The following is a 22,814-nucleotide window of genomic DNA, read 5'->3' as shown; positions in this document are numbered from 1 at the left end:
GTTTAATTAATTTTGGAATTAATATGATTTTTCTACCCATTTTTACATTCAGCATCATATTGTGGTTGATCTACTTTAAAATAATTCATGAATTACACTATATGAATTATTGCACAAAAGGCCATGTTATTAGAAAATAGAGAGCAATGTTAATGATAATTCAGAGGTTTAGAATGGAACTTCAGAGTTTTTGTAATTTGATATAAAATTTTATATGATAACAATTACATGTTAAATTATACTATTGAAATTTGAGCCTCATGCCAGATTAGGAAGGTTGTGATGTTAACTAGATTTGAGTATAAACTCAGAATTGGCCACTTTGCAGAGCAGTGTAAATGTAACCTTTGCTGTTTTCCTCAAATGGACACACCTGAATGAGAAATGTGCCTTCAAGATACACACTCACCAAAAACTCCTAGCAAAGCGGAGAGATTTGTAAACAGAGTGCTACGTCTGTTCATTGCTGTCATCTGGAAAGTATGAAGTGCTTAACGGTTATCCTACATACCGGTTCAGTGGAAACAGTCTATATTTTTCCATCCTGGTTTCAGCATGTAGCATTTGACTGAATTGTAATTTTCAGGTCAACGGTATTCTTCCTGTTTCTGAGAGAACATCTGACCAGCGCCCATGCAAATGCTGTTGTTGTTTAGTAAGCACTGACCCCTGAGTGGGTTACAATGAATAGCAGTTCAACTGGGCCTCCCCTCTCACATGTTTCAAAGCCTTGACAGATAAAACAAGACATCCATTTCAATAAGCCTTTGAAAAAACATTGAATCATATCATCATTAGCAGCCACCAGCAGAGAAATGAGCAAGATGTGATCGATTTATACCTACCGGCACACACTTTGAGAAAATGGACCAGAGTGTGTGTGTGAGAGAGTTGGAGGCGGAGGGACTAGGGGCTTTATTTGTTCATCTGTCTCAGTGTGTGTGTGAGTTCTGGAGAGCTACTCAATGAGGAAACATCTGAGAGGACCACAGGACTCTAACTAGTGTGCTACTTTTAACACGTCTCAATGAGGGTGAGTGTGTGGTTTTCAGTACATTCTTTTATCTTAGTTAGTTGTACACTGTTCATATAAAAGTATATATAACTAGTGCGTAATTACTTATATTGTACTTTGACTTGTATTAGACTGATACATTCTGTCATATATTGCTCATCTAGGTATTTAGTCTGCTATTATTAAGTCATATGTTGTTACATGACTTGAGCGTGAACGTATTCAATACAATGTGTTGTATTAGGGCTCCTTTTACAGCACAATTAAGCAGCATATTGCTCTAGAAGTGTTCAGGTAGCACTGGCTTTGATTGGAAACACTCATCAAGCCTGGCTGTAAACTCCAGGATCAGAGGCTCAAGAGGGCTGGATGGAAGCAGATCAAATGATTAGACTCCCTCCTATGGTTCCCTCAGCCTCTGTGTGTTTCAGAGCGCTTTTAGAACTCAGGGTGTGCCACCCTGATCTTAAACAATTTCCTTTCCCTGAGGGGACCTACTAATGATGACTACAGAGAGCCCTTTAAACTCACAAATGAGTGTTGTGCACATTAGGGTCTGTTGTATAGTCCTGGTCTAAACTGGGACTGAATGTCTCTTTTAGAACTGAGAACATCTGTGTTCAAGGTCTTGAGAGTTTTTGATTGAAAAATCTCTAAAATTGAAGATGTTGCTCTTGGCCCTTAAGCGGAGATAATGAGCTGTTATAGTATACAGCAATTATTGGTGCAAATTGTAGTTGGCGAGAAACTTTCTGTGATGTCACCTCTTCGGTATTAGAAGGGTCTCTGGGTTGTTACGGAGCCTGAGGAATGAAAGCACGAGGGCTTTTCGTAATTCAGACGTGTAATTTTCTCGATGAGACAGGTCTGTCAGGTGAAGACATGTTGATGCGGTTCTGATAAGTGATTGAACGTTCTCCTGGATTTTTAAGTGATTTATGTCAGTGGATCAGTTTTAATGGTCTCTCTGAGCCACCAATTTAAATTCAAACCAAAATCATTTTTGTTTGGTAAGATGGAAGATTTTGTTACTTTTTGATATAGAAGCATCTCTCTGTCTGAGGTAATTTGGTAGTTTGATGATTCCTAAACTGATTCCCCTCAGCCATGTTTTTCGTTTCAGTGTGATCCTGGAGATTCAGGAGGCTGATGATTACACGTTGAGCTAATTAAGGGTTTGGAGAATACTCATCTCAGTCCTCCACAAATCACACTGAGCTCATCCAGTCTCTAGAGCACATCAAAGAGAGCACACACAACCTGCTGGAGTAGCAGTGTGCCTCTTTTTGTTTATCTTCCTTTTCTGGTGTGGATTTAATCATGTGTAATTATTTTATGTCCTACAGCATGGTTTTTCTAGTCGGGGGTTTGTGATGGAGCAGCTCTCAAAAGATAGAGATTTTATGAAATTTAAATATGTAATTAAATGCATACTTCCATTCAAAAGTCTGAGTTTTTTTTTTTTTTTATTCAAATATATTTTATATTTCATATTTTATATCCTCAATTTTCAGCATCATTACTCCAGTCTTCAGTGTCACATGATCCTTCAGAAATTATTCTAATATGCCGATGTGATGCTCAAGAAATGCTTCTTATGATTATAAAAGCAGTTGTGCTGCTTAATATTTTCAGGATTCTTTGATGAATAGAAAGAGTGTCAGCCAATCATTGAATGTATTCAACTATATGCAAATTCCACAGTGCTCATTGGTTTCCCAGTAATAACTCTAAATGCCTAGCTGCATAATTTATTTAAAAAAATGCAATTGTATTAATAAACTGCATTAATATATTGCATTCATATGACCCAAACATGCATTGTAACCACAGAACATTTTACAGCCAATCTGACAAGCATTTCTAGATATTAACATAACGTTAAAACATGAAGAGTTTATTCTTTCCATTTGCCTCGGTCTGGGGCAAATGGCATGAAATGGCCAAAGGTCACACTGAGAATGTGTCTTTGAGGTGGGACTGATTGGCTTAAGAGGGCAGCTGTTATCACATTCAGACCCTCCAGGCTGACAGCACATGAGTTCTGTGTAGTTGCATAGTTGTTTCAGTGTCTGCCGTAAGAGAGAGCCTGTTCTGACAAGCGCTGGGAGTTTGTATGTGCTCAAAGCAGGGCCGCGTCCTCTCGCTTGAGGACAGGGTCCTGATAAGAGTCTCTCCAGACAGTGGCGCTTCTGTTTATTTCCTCTCCTCTCTCTTCAGATTGGCATCAGTAGGATGCTGAGTGCCAGAGGCTGGCGCAGAGGAAATTAGATAACGTGAGGGCAATTTTTGCCACCCCTGACTCATCTAATAGCTCATCTCTGTTGTGTTTTAGGAACGGCAGCGGCTGGAAACAATCTTGAACCTCTGCGCCGAGTATAACAAGGGCGACGGGCCGGCGGGAGATCTGGGCAGGATGGGTGTCTCTGGGCTTGGTTCGAGGGACGGGCTTAACATCAGACGTCCTTCCTTGGACAGTGTGAGCAGCGCTTCCCTAAGGGTGGCGCAGAGACATCGTGAAAGCCAAGAGGAGAACCTGAAGGAGGACAGCAGTAGCACTGAGAGTGCGCAGCAGGACGGACGGACTCCAACAGCTCTGCTAAATGGACAAAATGGACAGGTCGGACTCCCTTTCCTTCTTTAAATCGGAACAATTTATATATGTTTTCACCATTAGCAATGTTAGTATCAACCTTTTTAATCATTTATACAATATTAATGTGCTTTTCATATTACATATTTGTATTATTGCACTACAGTTTAAAAGGTTGGAAATTAATACTTGTATTCATATTTTTATTCAAAAGTGACTGTAAAGAAATTCATAATGTTAAAAAAGATGATGTTCTTTTGACTTTCTGTTTATCAAGGAATCATGAAAATGTATTATGGTTTCCATGAAAATTAAGTCGCACAACTGTTTTTAACATTGATAATAATAAGTTATGTTGCTTGCGCAGCATATTAGAATGATTTCTGAAGGACCATGTGATACTAAAAATTCAGCTTTGCCATCACAGGAATGAATTGCTTTTCAAAATATATTATAATAGAAAACAATTCTTTTAAATTGTAATAAATTTTCATAATATTACTGTTTTTATTGTATTTTTAATTAAATAAACAGTCTTGGTGAGCATGAGAGACTTGGAAAGCAATATAAAAGTACTTACAGACCTCAAACTTCTGAGCAATAGTGTATATAAACAGTAAATCATAAAAACTGTGTGTGAATTGTATTCAGGCAGAGGTCTCTCTGGGATCGGGCAGCATTGGCCGTTTGGAACTGGGATACCTGGAGGAGGAGCGGGTTCGAGTGCTGGCAAAGGTAGATGAACTCAAAGCCCGAATCACAGAACTGGAGCAGCAACTTCAGGAGTCCAAACAGGAGGTGAGCTGCTCTCATAAACATTTTTATATATTTAAATACACTGAAGGATATACAGGAAGTAATTTCCTAATTATAGTGGATAAGAGTCGGAAGCAGAGGGAAGTGATGCGTAGTGGAACAGAGAATGTCAGATGGAGCTCTCGGGTGTGTTTGTGTGGCCTGTGTGAGAATTGCTCTATCTGACATGTTGATCTGGACAGGCGGAGATGGAAAGAGCTCTGCTGCAGGGAGAGAGACAGGCCGAGCTGGAGCAAATCGAGGCCGAGGCAGAGATTATCAGCCAGCTGCAGCGCAAACTCAGCGAACTGGAGAGCACCATCCAGAGAGAGAAAGACAAGGTAGGATACACACACCACATAAAAGCTCACAGAATGAAATTGTCCATATTCAGAACACAGTAATGTATTCATTTTTCATGTAGAAGTAAAAATGTTTCCATAAAGGTGTGGTCATATTTAGCATTGGTTGGCGAACTTTCATAGACGAAATCCGTCATCTCGAATTTCACATGAGGGTAAAAGATTTCCCCACGCAGATCTTGCAACTGGTTCAGTTGGTCGCAAATTTGCCAACAGAAATCTGCTTGGTTTAAAAGTGACTTTTACAGATTTGCGCAAAACTTTTGCGATATTTGATAAATGCCGATAAAAAAACCTATTGCGAATTGATGGCGTTTCCGTTAACCGATGTTATGCAGCTAAAACATATTTTTTTCCTCTTGCGATAATTCGCGATGTAATGGATGTTGGTAGATTTACATATATTGCAGCCACTGCACTAGCCAATAATTTTAATCAAAGTAGACATGCGTGTATCTTTAGTGAAGAGTCGGCCGTTTCGCAGCCGTAATGCACTACAGATGTATGCAGTGTAAACGGGGTTATCCAAGGTTATCCACTTTTATGTAAGCCAGATGACCTGTAAATGCGGGGAAAAAAACAGTTTTGTGATATATTCCTTTTTTCAAATTGCCTAAATTTTTTAAAAACACCTCATGCGAGCATAAAATTTTTTTTGCAATATATGGGAGTTTTCGCCAAATTGACGTGTTTCCATTAGGTGTATTTTCAATTTGGAATTTCAATTTATGTAGTTTGAAGGGTAATGGAAATGCGGCTATTGTAAGCTGTTCTTCAAACATGCAATTTTGCTGAAATGTGACTGCACCTTAATTGTTAAGAGTTTCAAATCCCCAACTGACTGTTTGTGTTTTATACTGTTGAGCCTCTCTGGACTGAACAGCCTTTTCTGGTCTCTGACATTCCTTAAAGGCATGCCATTCTGTCGGATGGCCACTCAAGGCCCATTCTGGTCTCGATTGCCATCCCCAGGTAAAAAAAATAAATGAAAGAGCGAAAGTGCTCATTCAAACTAGCCAAAGTGCTTCCCATTACATCTGGTCATCCTACATTCCACAATAGAGGATCTGAAGATGATAGTCACATTTAAATGCAGTTCACTAATTTTGTTTGGGCAGAAAGCCAAGGTTCTGTCTAGTAATCAAGCATTCATTCACAAGAGGTGTTGTCTTTTTCCTCTCCTTTTGTGGTGGTTCTCATCAGGTCCTCTACAAAGCTTGGCAACACTAACAAGCCTTCATTAACCTCTAATCTCCTCACTGCTTTTTTCACACTCACAGTCTCTCCGTTTCTTCTGCTTGCCCCGTCGGGTTCAAAACTGTTTAGCTTAGCGCAAACTCAGGCTTTGGGATTAGCGTACTGGCTTTGAAGGACAATAGCTCCAGTGGTGCGAGACTTGGTGACTTACAGTGGGTGTCTTTTTAGACAGCCTTTTCCTGCACGCCATTTCAGAATTCCAGCTTTTATTTCTTATCCATCAGATTCTGGGTTTCTTTGGATGTTTTAGTCTCCTTTTTCGATTCTGCCAAGTATTATGCTCTTGGAGAGATCCTTAAAGGAATAGTTCACCAAAAAATGAAAATTATCACTTTCATAAGACTGACTTTCAGTCTCTGGAATGCAAAAGGGGAAATTATGAACAGTGTGCTTGGTGTTCTTTCCCATGGAATTACAGTGAATGGGAACTGAAACCTTCAAGCTTCAAAAAGGATGCAAAAGCAACATCAAAGTATCATAAAAGTGATCAGTACAACTAATGTGGTAGGACATTTAAGTGCTTATTTTAAGTTGTTAAAGGGATATTTCACCCCAAAATTTTGTCATCATTTACTCCTGTATGAGATACTTTCTTATATTGTACATAAAAGAATATATTTTGAAGAATGCTGGTAATCAAACAGTTGACGGTCCCCATTGATTTCCATAGTATTTCTTTCACTACTACAGAAAACAATGGGGACCGACAACATTTTGGTTCTTCAGAATTCTTTAAAATATCTAATTTTGTGTTCAGCATAAGAAAGAAACTTATACAGGTTTGGAACAATCAATAGTAAATCTCAACCAGTTGATTGCTTGTATCAGCGCAAAATGTAAACTACTGTATTTTATTGCTCGGCTCTAACTATATGGCATGACGACTTTAAGATATTAGATATATTAACATCATGATTTTCTATAAAGTTGGTTTGAAACAATGTTTTTTTTTTAAAGCACTTTACAAAATAAATTAAACTCAACTGCAGTTTTCAATAAGCATTATAGCTGATAAACCTTCATAGATTTTTATATCAAGTACATTTTTTATAATACTCATATAGTACCTGTGCACCTTAAAGAGCTTAAAGTCCCATTCATTGTAATTGTTTAAAAAAGAGCAACTAAAAAAATTCTCCTTTTGTGTTCCACAGAGAGAAAAATAAACTTTGATTTAATTAATGATATAAAAAGATAATTATTTTGTTGAAAGATACTGTGCAATACTTTGGATTGCAACAAGGTTTTTCATAACTGGTTTGTTCATTCAGATCTTTATTGATCAGTTTGTGTGCTTTGAACAAATTTCCCTTACGGGGGAAATGTTACCAGACCGACTGTAATTTGTACTAGATTGATCTTGACCGCAAACAATCTGTGCAGTGTTTGTGCAAACACAGAAAATTCCCCTGTAAGCCTTGAAAATGGCTTTTTAAAGTTCTTTAATCGGAATGTGGTTCTGTCCGTGCTTTGATATATTGATGTCTTGACGTGCTATGAATGTTGGTCTGGAAAGAACACAATGCATGAATGTGTAGCTCAACATCTAGCCTTAGAAATATCTGAGGACTAACTTAAAAAAAAAAAAAAATACTATATATATATATATATATATATATATATATATATATATATATATATATATGTATGTATATATGTGATGCTCTAAGGAAGATGCTATTGCAAATCTTTCTTTTTATGATAAAAGAAAGAAAAAAGGCCAGCTTCAAACCACCCGACGATCCCAAACAAATCAATTACTGTCATCTGATATAGCATAAACTCATCTAAAAAGCACATACCAGCGGAAAATCATTACATCTGAAGTCTTTGACCAAGAAATGCCTGAGAACAGAAGTCTGTTTGGCCCTGTTGACGGCCTACAGTCCAGTGCCACGCAGTGTTTTATAAGGCTTAGAGTTCATCCTTTCTGGCTCCACCCACTCTGTTGTGACCTCTAACCTCGGACGCTTCTGCATGGCGTGGATTTGAGCTGTGTGTTCTCTTTCTCTCCCCTTCCCCGGATGGTGTGTTTTCTTTCTAGGAGAGCGCTAATGTTGACGCGGAGCGGGAAGCCCTGGAGAGGCTTCAGGATGGGTACAATGAGTTGACGAGCCAGCTCCATAACTGCCCTGAGTCTCTGAGGGAGCAGTTACAGGAACAACTCAAGAGGGTCAGTGACCATCAGGAACATCAGCACTTTACCGACTGCTTCTGTCCCACAGTTCTGGCTTTATAAACGCCACTTTCCAGATACACGTTCTCAACCAAGCTCTTTTGGGTTGTCTATGCACCAAATCCACCACGATGATCCTAGTAGAAACATTATTCGATGTTTATTATTATTAAGAATGATTTCTGCTGGGAACACCATGTTTTTATTCTTGTCTGAAAGTGTCTAAATACCTTATGGGAGGTAAAGTGGTGTTAATTGGTAAGATTTATGCATGTTTTCGACATTTTTGGGTGTATTTTTGAGGTTTCTTACATGCTACTGTCTGGTGCCAAAATATTAATAACACTTAACAATGTACTAATCTATTAATGCAGAAACTAACGTAGTGCTAGTTTTATTTTGATACCTCTCACTTCTCTCACATGATTATTTTCTTCAAACCAGCTAAGCGCAAAACCCACCCGCAGTCGATTTCATTGGTCAAATCAGTCAATAAAAGTTCAAAGTTTAGAAAAAATCAACAAACATGCTTTTTATCTGGAAGAGCAGCCAATTTTATAATAAGGTTAAGGCTATTTGAACCTTAAAGTGTTAAGGTTATTTGTTTAAACATTAAATAGGCAATCAGCTATGATTGACATGCCCAATGAAATCTTTAAAATCGCTAAAGGGTTTGTGCGTAACGTGTTTGGGAGAAAATCATGCACTTCTCTCTATGTACCACACAGATTATGATACTTTAGCCAAAATATGTTATTTCAATGTATTTTGTGTAAAAAGACACAACAATGCAAAACATACCAGGAATTCTCTGTTTAAAATATGAAGAAATATCATATTTATTTTGATTAGCATAGTTGAAGGAATCTCATTGGACAGGTTTTTTGATGACTAGCCCTTTTTGCAGGCAGAAATATCCCAAGGGTTGCACGAGAGAGAAGTGATATCATGTGCGCACGGAGCCTTCAAGCTTTACAGTGTCAGAAATGCTTTGATGAATTGACAGCAAGGGTTAGCCAGTGACCTTGCGATCTGTATATAGAAATGACAAGACTTGATGTTTTTCATAAGTTGAATTTATGATCTGAAGTCTCAATGTCGTTCCTCTTTTTCAGTCTTTCCCAGTTTTACCATCCCAGCTGACTGTTTAAATGATGTTTGATGTACTTTGATAGATCATACAGTAAGGGATTCTGGAAGAGTGTATTATATCCACACAGATCTGTGTGTAGCACCAGCAACCGGACCCATGGGGATAGATGGAATTACTGCAGGAAGTCTTTGAAATGACATATAAACCATAAAAATATCTTAAGAATATGTAGAAATATTATATATAATAAGCAATACAAAAATATTTATATGTAAATTTATATGTGAATTATATAAAGAGTTAATCATAATAACAGATAGTATTAATAATAAAGGTTTATGTAATATTAAATAAATTAATGCTACCCGTACCTATGTTTCTTTACCTGTTATCAATAACTGAAAATAATTAATGATTATAATGTATAGTAAATAAATGTTAATTTAAATGATAATTTCATTTTAAATATTTTTAAAGTATTTAAAATTACAATTTGGGGATTTTTTTTTTATGTAGCCTGTTTGTATTTGGATAAGGTTGGCAACCTGTGTTGCATAATGTTCCTACTGTTTCTCCCTGTGGCTTTTTAAGCTGACTCAGCTTGGCTGCTGCGGAGCATGCATAGTGCTGTTGTTTATGGGATTCTCTGACTAGTTATTGACCCCCTGCTTTTATGTATGTGTGTGTAGGAAGCTGAGACTCTTGAGGCTGCAACTAAGCAGTTTGAGGACCTGGAGTTCCAGCAGTTAGAGAAGGAGAGCAGTTTGGAGGAGGAGCGTGAGACCATCAGCCAGCAGCTGCTGCAGGACAGAGCTCAGTACCACAGCAGCGTCACCAAAAGAAAAGTAAATGAAACACAGACACGTAACAAAGCATGCAACCATTAAGGGCGTCTCAAACTAATTTCCAAGCTGTTGTATCCAGGAAAAAGTTGCAGCATTGGAAAGCCAGGCCAATCAACTGGGAATACAGGCTGCTCAGGAGTGTGAGAGACTGGCCAAAGACAGAAGTATGACAATTCAGCTGCTACAGAAGGTACAGGAAATGAAAATGACTTACTATATTCACTTTTAATGTTTTTACCCTTTTTAGGAACACTTTAGGGTGAGGACTTGCACCAGATTTCTCCAAATGCTAATCCATATTAATGTCTGTTGTTGCATGGTCAAAAAGACCAACTTTTTCAAGTTTATTGTTAAATGATTGACTTGGAATTTGTGCGCTGGGATACATATCTAACTAAAAGTACTCATTTGAATGAACTGCTTTGTTAGTAGTGCTTTGTAGTTCATGTAAACGAACCGTCATTGTGCACGCATTATCCTAGTTTTACTAGTTTTTCAATTGAGATCATGTTTGTTTTTTTCCATATAAGAGTAAATATATATTTGATCATAAATACTGTGAAAACAGTAGTATTGTGAAATATTATTATAATTTAAAATAACTGTTTTGAATTATCAGCAGGCATTACTCCTATCATCAGTGTCACATGATCCTTCAGAAATCATTTGAATATAATTTGGTGCTCAAGACAGTTCTCGGTATTATCAATGTTGAACACAGTTGTGCTGCTTTATATTTTTGTGGAAACCATGAGACCCTTTAACATTTAACTGATTGACTTGGAATCTTGTGTTTCAGGAAAAGGAAAGGCTGGCCAATCTGGAGAGAAGATACCAGAGCTTAACTGGTGGAAAGACGTTCCCCAAAAGCTCTAACACTATAAAGGAGGTAAGCAGAACTGTAATCATATGCTTTACGAGCATGTTATGCGTTACAAAGATATAACCGCTGAATATTTGTTCACATGCTTGAAATTCAAATTTATTTGTTGGTTAACATATCTTTAAAATGTTGTCGAGTTCTTTCCAAGTATATTATGCTCTCATGTGACCTCCAAATGGTTGATGTGGACCCAGTATGTTTCTTTTTGCATTTCATCTTTGTAGTTTGGTTTTCTTGGGCTAGGAGAGCTATACCGTACAGCTTTTTTTTTGCCAGATGGTAGCATATGCGTCCCCTGTGCAGTCCCATAATAATTTGGTTAGTGAAACAGGAAATTAAATCTTTTAAACTCAGGATATTGTTTGATTTATAAACCTCCGCCCAGGATGTGCTTCACATCAGTGAGGCTGACCTGTTAGACGATGACCACTCCTACTCCTCCCCTTTTCATGCTTCCTCATTCCACTCATATCCCATGGTGCCTCTGGAGGTAACTGAACTAACTGTCAATGCATGCAGCCTGCAGCGTCTAAAACTGCCAATATTGACCAAAACGTGCTCTGAGAACGTCAGTACAAAACATCTCAATTTGTGTTGCCTTATCGAAAGTGCTTGGCTTGTTGGGATCTGACGTTTGTAGGCTTCCAAAGACAAATCACACTTCCTCTGAAGTTTTGGAAGGAGTTTATTGATTTTGTGTGCAGCTAAGGCACTTAGAAAAAAGTTTTGTGGAGTCTACATATCAAGTGATGGGAAATAACTAACAAAATTGCCATTTGAATGAATTGTTTTTTTGTTGTTGTTTTTTTTTTTTTTATGGATAGTTTGTGTAAATGAACTGATTCAACAAATGATTTACAGGTTAATTTTATCCACTGTGTTTTATAGTTTTATTACGTTTCGTTCATAATTGTTATTTATTTATTTATCTTCAAATATTTTGGGCTCAGTAAGACTTTTGTATTGTGAAAGAAAAATCTTATGCTAGGTCTTTATACATATTTACGGGAAAGCAGTAATATTGTGAAACATTATTAAAATTGAAATATACTGTTTTTTATTTTAATATATTTTTAAACAATTTTTCCCTGGGTTCTCTTGTGAACAGAACGTTTTTAAAAAATCATTTATTTGAAATAGCCTGAATCCTTTAGACATCCTTTCTAAATAAGTGTTAATTCCTTTTACTGATTCTAATCTTTAAAATGATAGTGTATATCATTTGGTAGTTATGAAACTAAACAAATATTGCTAAGAGTGTATTTACTCCATTTTTTGTTAAGAGTTTGCAGAGTTGCTACTTTTTTTTCGAAAGTAATTTGACTGTAGTTGGACTACTTGAAACTATAGCTGCGTCCCAAATGACACACTATACTCTATGCACTCATACACTATTATGCACTATGTACTCAGTGTAGTGTATGAATTATATAAGGCTATTTTGCCATTTGTAAATGGTGTCTGATAGCCCCTCCCCCTTCGTTATGTAATTAAAGTTGCAAAAGTTGAATGCATGTGTCCAACATTCTGCACTTTATTTATGTAATTTAATACCAGTTAAGTGCATCATCTGGGTATTTAAAGTGTACTTTTTCTTTTTTGGAATTTTCAGTGTGAATACACTACTCGCACTATTTATATTACAAAACAGCATAGAACAGTGCATATTTGGGATGCACTGCTTGAGTAATTTGTAATTCATGTTAAGCGAAGGCATGTCGCTGTTAAGCTAGGTGTATGAATATGACAGAACTGCTCTCACTGGGTTTGGATGCGAGTAAACTGACAGCTGAACTTCTGTCCTGCGTGAATGGATTGACTGGTAACTTGTCTCAGGGGTACTTGAAGCTGTCGGATGTTTATAAGATGTATGGGAGTGATTGCCATGACATCCAGCTTGCCAACGCTTCCTCACACGGCTTCTCGCTTGCCCTTGACCCAGCTGTAACTGCCCCTCGTGAGGTATCATAGCTGCTTTCTTCTTTCTGCTTCTCTCTTTTAAACTTCTCTTCTTTTCTTCATACCTATAGTGCTACTTACATTTGTTCTGTATTCATTTGTTAGCTTTACATCATATACATGAACATGACCATCACCAAGCACAGTATTAGGGTCATGCTAGGAAATGGTTGCCTTTTCCAGTATGATACAGTACTTTATCATAAATATTCTGACAAATAAAGTGTTGAAGTAATAGTTGAGAAAATAAATTTTTATTAAATACCATCCAAGATGTAGATGAGTTTGTTTCTTCATCTGAACAGATTTGGAGAAATTTAGCATTACCTCACTTACTCAGCAATGGATCATCTGCAGTGAATGGGTGCCGTCAGAATGAGAGTTCAAACAGCTGATAGAAACATCAAACTAATCCATAAGTAATCCACATGACTCCAGTCCATGAATTAACATCTTGTGAACTAAGAAACTGTGTGTTTGAAAGAAACAAATCTATCATTAAGGCATTTTAATTTTAAACCATCACTTCTGGTTAAAATACGAGGGCACAATCCATAATTACGTACATTTATTATGTACATTTTGGGTAAACTATAGTTTACTATACTTTAATAAATTGCATTATGACATCTCAAGTAAAATACAGTGAATAAACTTCAGATCAGGGTTATTATCATTAACTAAAACTATAAAAAAAAAGAATTTGTTAATTGAAATAAAGCTGAAATAAAATAAACCAAACATAAACTAATGAAAATAAGAAATGTTGCCATGACGACTAGGTGAAATAAGTTTAAGGTGAAGCATACAAATTAGTAACTTAAAATAAAAACTAAAATCAAACTAAAACTGTAATAAAAAAACCTAATAAAATTACAAAAGCATGTTAATAAAACTGCAAATATGAAAACAAAAGCTAACTTTAATACTATTAAATTAAAATGAATTAAACGATTATTTGGATATAACTATGCTTTTCAGAAATGAGCTATTATTCGTACATTTACCTTTTTTAATCAAAATGTGTATATTTGATTAAACAGCAAGGAGTTGGAAACAGGTTTGACAAATCAAAAAAGGCAAAAAAGAAAATATAAATAAATAAAGGAACACAAATGGCACCCGTTTTATAGCATGACCCAGTACCTGATCAATCTCTAGGCTTGATACAATAAAGCAATATCTTACATGTTAGTTTTTGTCCTAACCAGCTGCATTTTTTAATTCATTTGGTTGCTGTGACGGTGCTAGATGGCCCTATACCCATTGAGAAATCTCACTGAGTCACAATCTCACTCCATATAACTGTATATTAAACATTACATTTGTTCTGATTGACTGTTTTCACTTTCACTGTAGACACACCTACCTGCAGGAAACCTGTCGAGTTGCATCTGGTTAGGACACAGTATGGCTAATGTTTATGCATAGAATAATTAGAAAACTGAATAGCTTTGTTAAACTTAATTACGTGCTGTAGTTGCTAACTTTATAACTTATCTTTCCTGCTCTGCTACTTCCTGTTTTTTCCCTTCTGCCTGTGTCCACGTGTCACTCCTGGATATCAGGAGTATGTGACCGTCGGCCAATTAAACCAGATCTATGGGATGCCGAAGGTGGAGTCTTCCCCTACCTCACCCATCCAATTACTTCAGTCTTCTCTCGCAGACTCCGCCTTCTCCTGCCTCCCCTCCCCTCACGGCTCCTCCCTCTCTCTCTCCTTCGAGGTGCGTCTCTCCTCCTTCCCGGTTAGGGCTGGGTATCGCCAACGACCGGTGTCATTCAGTCATTGAACGAATCTTTCAGTTGCTCATTAACACTCTTCTCTTTCTCTCTCTGGCATCCCACCGTTCCACCTCTCTCTCTCTCTCTCTCTCTCTCTCTCTCTCTCTGTGCTTATGGATGTGTTGCGTGTGTTAAGCGTCAGTCGGACTGGGGCAGGCCTCAGATGCCCGCTCTAGATTTAGAGCGCTGGTACCAGGAGGTAATGGCAGCTGGAGATGCAAACCATCTCTGCCCTCCTCCTCCCCTCCCGGCTAAAGCTTTCTCATCACGCAAGCCTGCGCAGGTAACAACCAGAAGCTCAGCTCTCTTTCACCCTCCTCTGCTCTTCCACATTTTCGCACTTCATCTTCATAGGCCTTTTTATATTGATGTGTCTAATAAGGTTGTTTTTGTGGGTGTTTTGTGTGAGTGGATTTTTTTATTTTTTTTGTTGGCTCTTGACTGTTCAAGGTTTTAGGGTTTCTGTCTTCTGTTGTGTGGACAACCATCTATAGAGGATTCTTTTGTTAAAGGAATAGTGCACCGAAAAAATGAAAATTCTGTTTGTATTTACTCTATTACTAATCCTCATATCGTCACAATCCTGAATGACTTTGTTTCTTCAATGGGACTCAAAAGGAGAAGTTGAGCAGAATGTTCAGGCTGCTCTTTTCTGTTACAATGAGAGTGGATGAGGACACTGTCAAGCTTTAAAAAGTATATACTATACAATATACAAAGTTTTGTCATGATAGGTTTTATTTCAGCACTTCAGAAACCCTCCACTTCCCCAGCTCCACCTGTGTAGATCTGCTACAGCGTGATTTCATGTTATATATGGGGGTTATTTCATATGTTATATGTGCAGCAGCAGTATTTCTTGCATGCTCACAGCAGCATGCCTGTGGATGTATTGCCACTAGCAAGTCTAGGTATTATTTTGCCACAGATTTAGCAATGTAGCAGACCTATTCCTCCAAGAACAAATAAATTAACATTGTCATGTACATTACCATGCCATAACATATAATAGCTATGTATGAGGAACAGACTGAAGTGATTATGTTTTTAAAATCTTGCTTGACAGACATGATCTCTAATCATCTTTTTCTGTATGGAAAAGAGCAGCTTGAACATTCTGCTAAGTAACTCTTTTTGTGCTTCATGAAAAAAAATGTCATTCAGATTTTGAAAGATATAATAGTGAGTGAAGGATGACAGAATTTAAATTTTTGAGTAAAATGTTCCTTTAAACAAAGCAACTTTTTACTGGTCATGCATGTTTGTTAATGGATCATGAAGTGAAGTGTTATAAACTGTCTATTGTGCTCACCAAGGCTGCATTTGATTAAAAACATAGTAAAAACTGTAATATTGTGAAATATTTTTACAATTTAAAGTAACTGTTTTCTATTTTAATATATTTTGAAATGTGTTTTATTCCTGTGATGCAAAGCTGAATTATTCAGCATCATTATTCCAGTTTTCAGTGTCATTCAGAAGTCATTCTAAAATTCAAAAATTTGTTATTATCAATATTAAAAAACAGATGTGCTGCTTAATATTTATGTGGAAACCATGGTATATTCTTTGATGAATAGAAAGTTCAAAAGAACAGCATTGATCTGAAATATTTCATATTTAAGATTATAAATGTCATGACTGTCAATTTTAATCATTTTACTGCATCCTTCACAAATAAAAGAATGAATTTTAATTAAAAAAAAAAAAATCATAGCCCAAAGTTTTAAACGCTAGTATGCAGAAAGTGCCCTTATAGTCTAAAATCAAGGAGCAAAGCATATATTAGGTAACACTTTATTTCAATAGTCCACTTCAGACATTCTACTAACAGTAAGTAACTTTGCAACTACATGTCAACTAGCAGTCGTTAGAGTATTAGTAGACTGTCTGCTTAATATCTTCTAACACTTTATTTTGATGGGTCCACAACATACTGACTATGAGAAACTTTGCAAATATGTCAACTTATTCTACTAACCCTAAACCTACCCTACTGAGAGTTAGTAGATATGTAGTTGCAAATTAATGAGAATTAGTTGGCATGTAGATGACATGTAGTTACAAAGTTACTTATAGTTAGTAGAATGTCTAAAGTGGACTATCGAAATAAAGTGTAACCATATATTATTATAATCACAATTAAAAAATTAATTAATAATTTAATATAAAGCAGTGTGTTCTTTCTAACATTTAACAATGTTGATATAATTAAAAACAAATGTTAAAGATTTACTTCACTCAAGTTTACTTAATTTGTTCAAAACGGCAATTTGTGTGCTATAAGTCAAACTTAAACCATATGATGACTTTCTGTCTCACTGAAAATCTTACCCTCCACTGTAGTTTTTAAATCTTATTTTCTCATGCTCACATTTAGACTTGTATTGAGCAAATTAAAGGGATAGTTCACCCCAAAATGAAAATTCTGTTGTTTATTACTCACGCTCATGTCGTTCCAAACCCGTAAGACCAATGATTCATCTTTAGAACACAAATTAAGATATTTTTGATGAAATCCGAGAGCTTTCTGACCCTGAATATACAGCAACACAACTGACACGTTCAAGGCCCAGAAAAGTAGTAAGAACATCATTAAAATAGTCCATGTGATCCATGTGTCCATCAGTGGTTCAGACTTAATTTTATGAAGCTATGAGAATACGAAGTAATTAACAACATAATTGTATTTTTTGGATGAACTAACCCTTTAAGACTGAATTTTGTGTTGAACTACACCTTTAAATCTTACAGATGCTATGTTTACTGATGTAAGGTATATAACTCAATTTCACATTAGTAAAATGAAAAGCAACACTTCGACTCACAACAAATCTTTCTGTCCTGCAGGTGTACCGCTCTCGACTGGACAGTGATACCAGCCAATCGTCAATTTCGAGACCAAAAATCAGCGCCGGTCTGTCTCCCACATACACTACAGCTACACTGGGACGCAACACTCCTGCCAGGGTAAATACTGCATTGAGTCTGTGTAAATTCTCTCTGTTCCACCCCTGCCAGGGTAAATAGTACAGTTATCAGAATCTTCTGCATCATTTAATGTGGTAATTTAGCCCCCTCCTTATTGTTAAATATGCTGGTGGAAATAATTGTTTGTTTTGTTTACCCAGAGTCCTCTGATGGTAGCCAACAGCACCGGGAGTCTCCCACGCAACCTGGCAGCCACCCTGCAGGACATTGAGACCAAGAGGCAGCTGGCTCTCCAGCAGAAAGGTAATGAGAAACACAGCAGCTTGACAGCTGACATTTCAGAGCTGGTTGTAAAATCAACATAAACGGCTGATGAGCCATCAAACTTTAACCAAAAATGTCATTGTTTACTCACCCTCATGTCGTTCCAAACCTGCATGCTTTTTTTTTTTTGTAATTTTCCACATCATTTGTATTTTCCTTATTTATAGTGACCATGGGATGCCAGTTTCTTCTTTCGTCGTTTTCCTTAGTTGTGTTTTAACTTTTGATCATCAGTCATGCTTTGTTGTCCCTTGCCCTCAAACAGAATTCTTGCAGTCGTCCTCCAGTACGGACAGTCCCACAGGTAGAGCGAGCTCTATGTAGCATTGGACTGCCCTTCATCATAATCAGCATCCTCATTAATTCTAACTCAACGTTTTGTGCACTTCCTCCCCCATTGGAACGGTCTTGCCGTGTCCAAATGTTCTTTTACAAAGGTTGTGTCCATTGATGGCATAGCTGTGCATGGATTGAATCATGGCATCAGTGATTATCTTGTAGTTTCATATATTTAAAGCACTTGCACTACCAGTCAAAAGTTGTACACACTTGCATTTGTTTGTGGTGATCTCAAAACCATATGACCTGATTTATAGCTTACATGCTTAAATGCTTGAAATGACTTTTTATGCAAATATAAATTGTGCTTAATTGTACCTGACCTACAAATGAATGAAGACTAAAATTGTTTTTAATTCAAAATTTATTTAGTTCAAATACAAAACCTGTTTAATTTTTAATTATTTAATTGTAATTCTAATGCAAATATAAATCATATACCTAATTGCGCCTAACCTACAAACGAATGAAGACTAAAATTGTTTTTATTTTATTTAAAGTCTATTTAGTTTAAATATATAAAACCAGTGTAAGTAAATTTTTAATTTTTTTAAACATTTTTGTGGTTACTATAAAATCACCCAAATCACCAAAATATTTTTAATTTGTTAACATTTTTTTTTTTCTTTTCTTTTCTTTTATTAAAGGTCAAATGTAAGATCAGTTTAATTCGTTTTTTTATATTTAATTTTCATTTTTAATATGTAAACTTTTGTGACTTCTACATAATTCCCAAATCATGGGGAATATTTTAATTAATTAATTAATTTGTTTATTTATTAATTTATTTTATGTGTGTGTGTGAGGAAGCATAAATATTTAATTAGTTTAATCAATTTCATTGGTTTTTAAATTAATCTTTGTTTTTAATTCAATCAGTTTCGTTGGTTTATTTTATTAACGTTACAACATAATTCCAATACATTTCAAAAATATAATAAAGAACAAGTAGAGGAGTTTTGACTGGTAGTGTACAAAGGAATCTTGATTAAGTGTATGGCTTGGGCTGTTTATTCAGCGCACATACGTTACATATTTATATGTGTATGTGTGAGGCATGATGGAGCAAATTATGGGCAAACTATGCCATCCTAAATGGATGTGCAGTCACTTGGGTTTCAAAGCGCTATGTAGTCTAATAGAGGGTCTGGCAGCTATCTATGACCTATATAAACTGCTTAGCTTGTTTTGGGTACATTTAGTTCACGGCATGTTCTCTCTGTGGATTTGACATTCATATATGTGTTTTATCTACACCAGGCCAGCAAGTGATTGAGGAGCAGCGGAGGCGTCTGGCCGAGCTGAAGCAGAAAGCTGCAGTAGAGGCTCAGTGCCAGTGGGAGGCGCTCCATGGCTCTCAAATGCAGCTCAACAGTCCCTTTTCCTCAACATCCGGGCCAGTCGTGCACCACTCCATCTTGCACCACACAGCACCCTCTTCTGGGGAACAGCCTTATGACACACTCAGCCTGGAGAGCTCGGACAGCATGGACACAAGCATCTCCACTGGAAACAACTCGGCCTGCTCTCCTGACAACATGTCCAGGTTCAACATTTACACGTGCTTTCCTCAATCACTTTCTCTGAGCGCTTAACCAATGGCTCTGTGACAGGAATTAGTGGCCGCACTGTGGTTTCTCTCCACATGCCTGTCACAAGCTAAATTATCAACCATCTGCTTAATGGATTTCACTGAGTACGAAGCAATTTGCCCAATAGTGCCTGCAAAGTGGACTTCACAGAGTGTTCGGCTGACTAAAGTGAGACTTCAGATCATAGGGAGCAAAAATGATTCTCATTTATTTTCGATTTAAACATTTATCAGTAATTGTGGGAGTCTATATATAATACACTTTTAAATATAAATATTATAACATTTTATAAAAATCTTATAAAATTTATATAATACTACTCACTGCTATTCAAATGTTTTGCGTCCGTAAGATTTATTTATTTTAAGAATTATTACTTTTATTCAGCAGGGATGCATTAAATTGATCAAAAGTGAGAGTTGCAAAAGATTTCTAAATTTTGAGACAAATATATATTTTTATAAAGAACTGTAAAAAAAAGAAAAGAAAAAAAAAGGGTACTAATAATTTAAAATATTACTGCTTTTACTGTATATATGAACAAATAAATGCAGCCTTTGTGAGCATAAAAGTCTTCTTTCAAAAACATCTTAATTATTCCAAATGTTTTGAGTGATGTTGTGTAAATATACACTGCCGTTCAAAAGTTTGGGAACAATAATTTAAAAAAATAATAATTTAAAGAAATTAGTACTTTTGTTCAGCAAGGATGTGTTCAATTGATCAAAAGTGATAGTAAAGACATATTGTTAGAAAATATTTCTGTTTTGAATGCGCTGTTCTTTTTAACTTCTCATTCATCAAACAATCCTGAAAAATAAAGAAATAAAGTATCACAGGTCCCAAAAATATATATTAAGCAACACAACTGTTTCCAACATTGATAATAAATCAGCATATTGATAATAAATAAGAATGATTTCTGCAGTAATGGCTGATGAAAATTCAGCTTTGCATCACAAGAATAAATTATATTTTAAAGTAAAATAAAATAGAAAATGGATGTTTTAAATTGTAATTATAATATTACTGTTTTTTCTCGATTTTTGAACAAATAAATGCAGCTTTGATGAGCATAAGATTCTTCTTTAAAAAACATTAAAGCAATAGTTCACCCAAAAATGAAAATTCTGTCATTAATTACTCACCCTCATGTCGTTCATCTTCATCTTAACACTATTGTCTGGTTAAATATTATAATTTCCTTTTTAATTCTAAGGTAATTCATAATAGTGCTACTATTATTTCTTTCAAAATCGTAAAAAAATCTTACTGACCCCAAACAGTCATGTATAATATAATTTCATATACGAAATATTTATATAAAAATGTTTATATTTGAATGAATATGTTATACATTTATGTTATATTACGTCCATGTGAAAAAGTAAAATAAATTCACATGCGTGTAGTAACTCTGTGAATCAGAATGCAGCAGCCGTGCTTCATCCCGCCCCCTTTCCTGAGAAAAGGAAAGAACAAATGAACGGCTTTGATGCTTGAGGCTACAGATTAGGTTGTTTCTGGGTTAAACGGACTGCGTGAAGACACGTCGTTAAGCTTGCAGGTTGTTGCTGGGTTAAACAGGCTGTGTGGAAACGGTCGTCTGTTCAGCTTCCACTTAACAGGGACAGTCAGAGCACACATAGGACACATAGGACTAATTGGGCTTGCAAAAATATCGACAATCAAAGAGGCGTCCTCCATAAACACATGCTTAAAGTTTTATCGTTTGCTTATCCACCCTTCCTGTCAGAAATGCACTCCCACTTTTTGTCTGTTCTTCACCATCCCCCTCTGCACATATAGAGTAATCTATTGTACTTGTGTAAGTAATCCAAATGTACATATGGCAGTTCACCGTCCTGTTATACTTTCATCAGAATTTGACATTTATAAATAACACATGAGCCAAAGGAGAAAGGAAATATGGGTTGTGGAAATTAATGAGGTGCAAACACCAGCTGAGTGAAATTCAGAATTCAGTTCATGAGTGTGGATCTGAATTGAATTGGTCACGCTGCAGAGCATGTTGGAGTGGAATTTGATTTAGAATGACAGCAAGAGAAATGCACTTAATTGTAATTCAAAGAAATTCAGTACAGTCACATAGCAGATTTCCTTCTTCACACGCAAAAAATGCATAATTTATATGATAAGCCTACTTTGTGTTGTTTGTCTCCATTTTAAAGACTTTGGGGTAAATTAGAGCATTCTGGGAAATGTTGGGGATGCAGTGCATCAGAGTTCATAAAATGAAATTTCATTTAGGCTACTAAATATAATGAAGTGATATGTATATGCAAATAGAAAAGTGATCTATATTTAAATTGATTGATTATTAAAAATTAATGGTAACACTTTAGTATAGGGACCAATTATCACTATTAACTAGTTGCTTATTAGCATGCCTACTATTAACATATTGGCTGTTTATTAGTTCTTATAAAGCACATTCTGCATTACCATATTCTGCATCCCCAACGCTACCCGATACCTAAACTTAACAACAGCCTTAATATTATAAGCAGCAAATTAGGAGTGTATTAAGGCAAAAGCCAGAGTTAATGGTTTGTTAATAGTGAGAATTGGACCTTAAAATAAAGTGTGACAAAATTGGGAGTAATTATCGATATGCAATTTTCTGGAATTACCTAATATTAATGTATGTTTAATAACTCATACTGAATAAGTCATACTGAAGTGTACTCTGCCATTCAAAAGTTTAGGATCAAAATATATTTTAATGTTTTTGAAAGAATTTTCTTATGCTCATGAAAATCAAATGTAGTTTTAATCAAAAATACAGTGAAACAGTAATATTGTGAAAGATTATTACAATTTAAAATAAGTGTTCTCTCTCTC

At 36.0% G+C, this 22,814-nt stretch overlaps 1 protein-coding gene across 16 annotated transcripts in view; it reads left to right on the top strand.

Annotated features, from left to right (window-relative positions):
- phldb1b (pleckstrin homology-like domain, family B, member 1b) overlaps positions 1 to 22,814 on the top strand; it is a 78,703-nt gene that overhangs the window by 44,834 nt on the left and 11,055 nt on the right. For 6 of the 16 annotated variants that reach the window (XM_058799675.1, XM_058799676.1, XM_058799684.1 and 3 more), the window contains 15 exons: positions 3,351 to 3,635; positions 4,260 to 4,406; positions 4,607 to 4,744; positions 5,678 to 5,737; positions 8,067 to 8,195; positions 9,981 to 10,136; positions 10,216 to 10,326; positions 10,936 to 11,025; positions 12,856 to 12,981; positions 14,547 to 14,705; positions 14,900 to 15,046; positions 17,614 to 17,733; positions 17,895 to 17,997; positions 18,284 to 18,322; positions 19,618 to 19,903. In XM_058799675.1, the coding sequence (XP_058655658.1) occupies positions 3,351 to 3,635; positions 4,260 to 4,406; positions 4,607 to 4,744; positions 5,678 to 5,737; positions 8,067 to 8,195; positions 9,981 to 10,136; positions 10,216 to 10,326; positions 10,936 to 11,025; positions 12,856 to 12,981; positions 14,547 to 14,705; positions 14,900 to 15,046; positions 17,614 to 17,733; positions 17,895 to 17,997; positions 18,284 to 18,322; positions 19,618 to 19,903 (2,096 nt within the window). The remainder of the gene's footprint in view (positions 1 to 3,350; positions 3,636 to 4,259; positions 4,407 to 4,606; positions 4,745 to 5,677; positions 5,738 to 8,066; positions 8,196 to 9,980; positions 10,137 to 10,215; positions 10,327 to 10,935; positions 11,026 to 12,855; positions 12,982 to 14,546; positions 14,706 to 14,899; positions 15,047 to 17,613; positions 17,734 to 17,894; positions 17,998 to 18,283; positions 18,323 to 19,617; positions 19,904 to 22,814) is intronic. The other 10 variants (XM_058799677.1, XM_058799680.1, XM_058799683.1 and 7 more) reach the window with 9 other exon arrangements.

This window comes from Onychostoma macrolepis, chromosome 15 (assembly GCF_012432095.1).
Source record: "Onychostoma macrolepis isolate SWU-2019 chromosome 15, ASM1243209v1, whole genome shotgun sequence".
Taxonomy (NCBI): domain Eukaryota; kingdom Metazoa; phylum Chordata; class Actinopteri; order Cypriniformes; family Cyprinidae; genus Onychostoma; species Onychostoma macrolepis.
The sequence above is the reverse complement of the archived record's forward strand: the minus strand, read 5'-3'. Positions and strand labels throughout refer to the sequence as shown.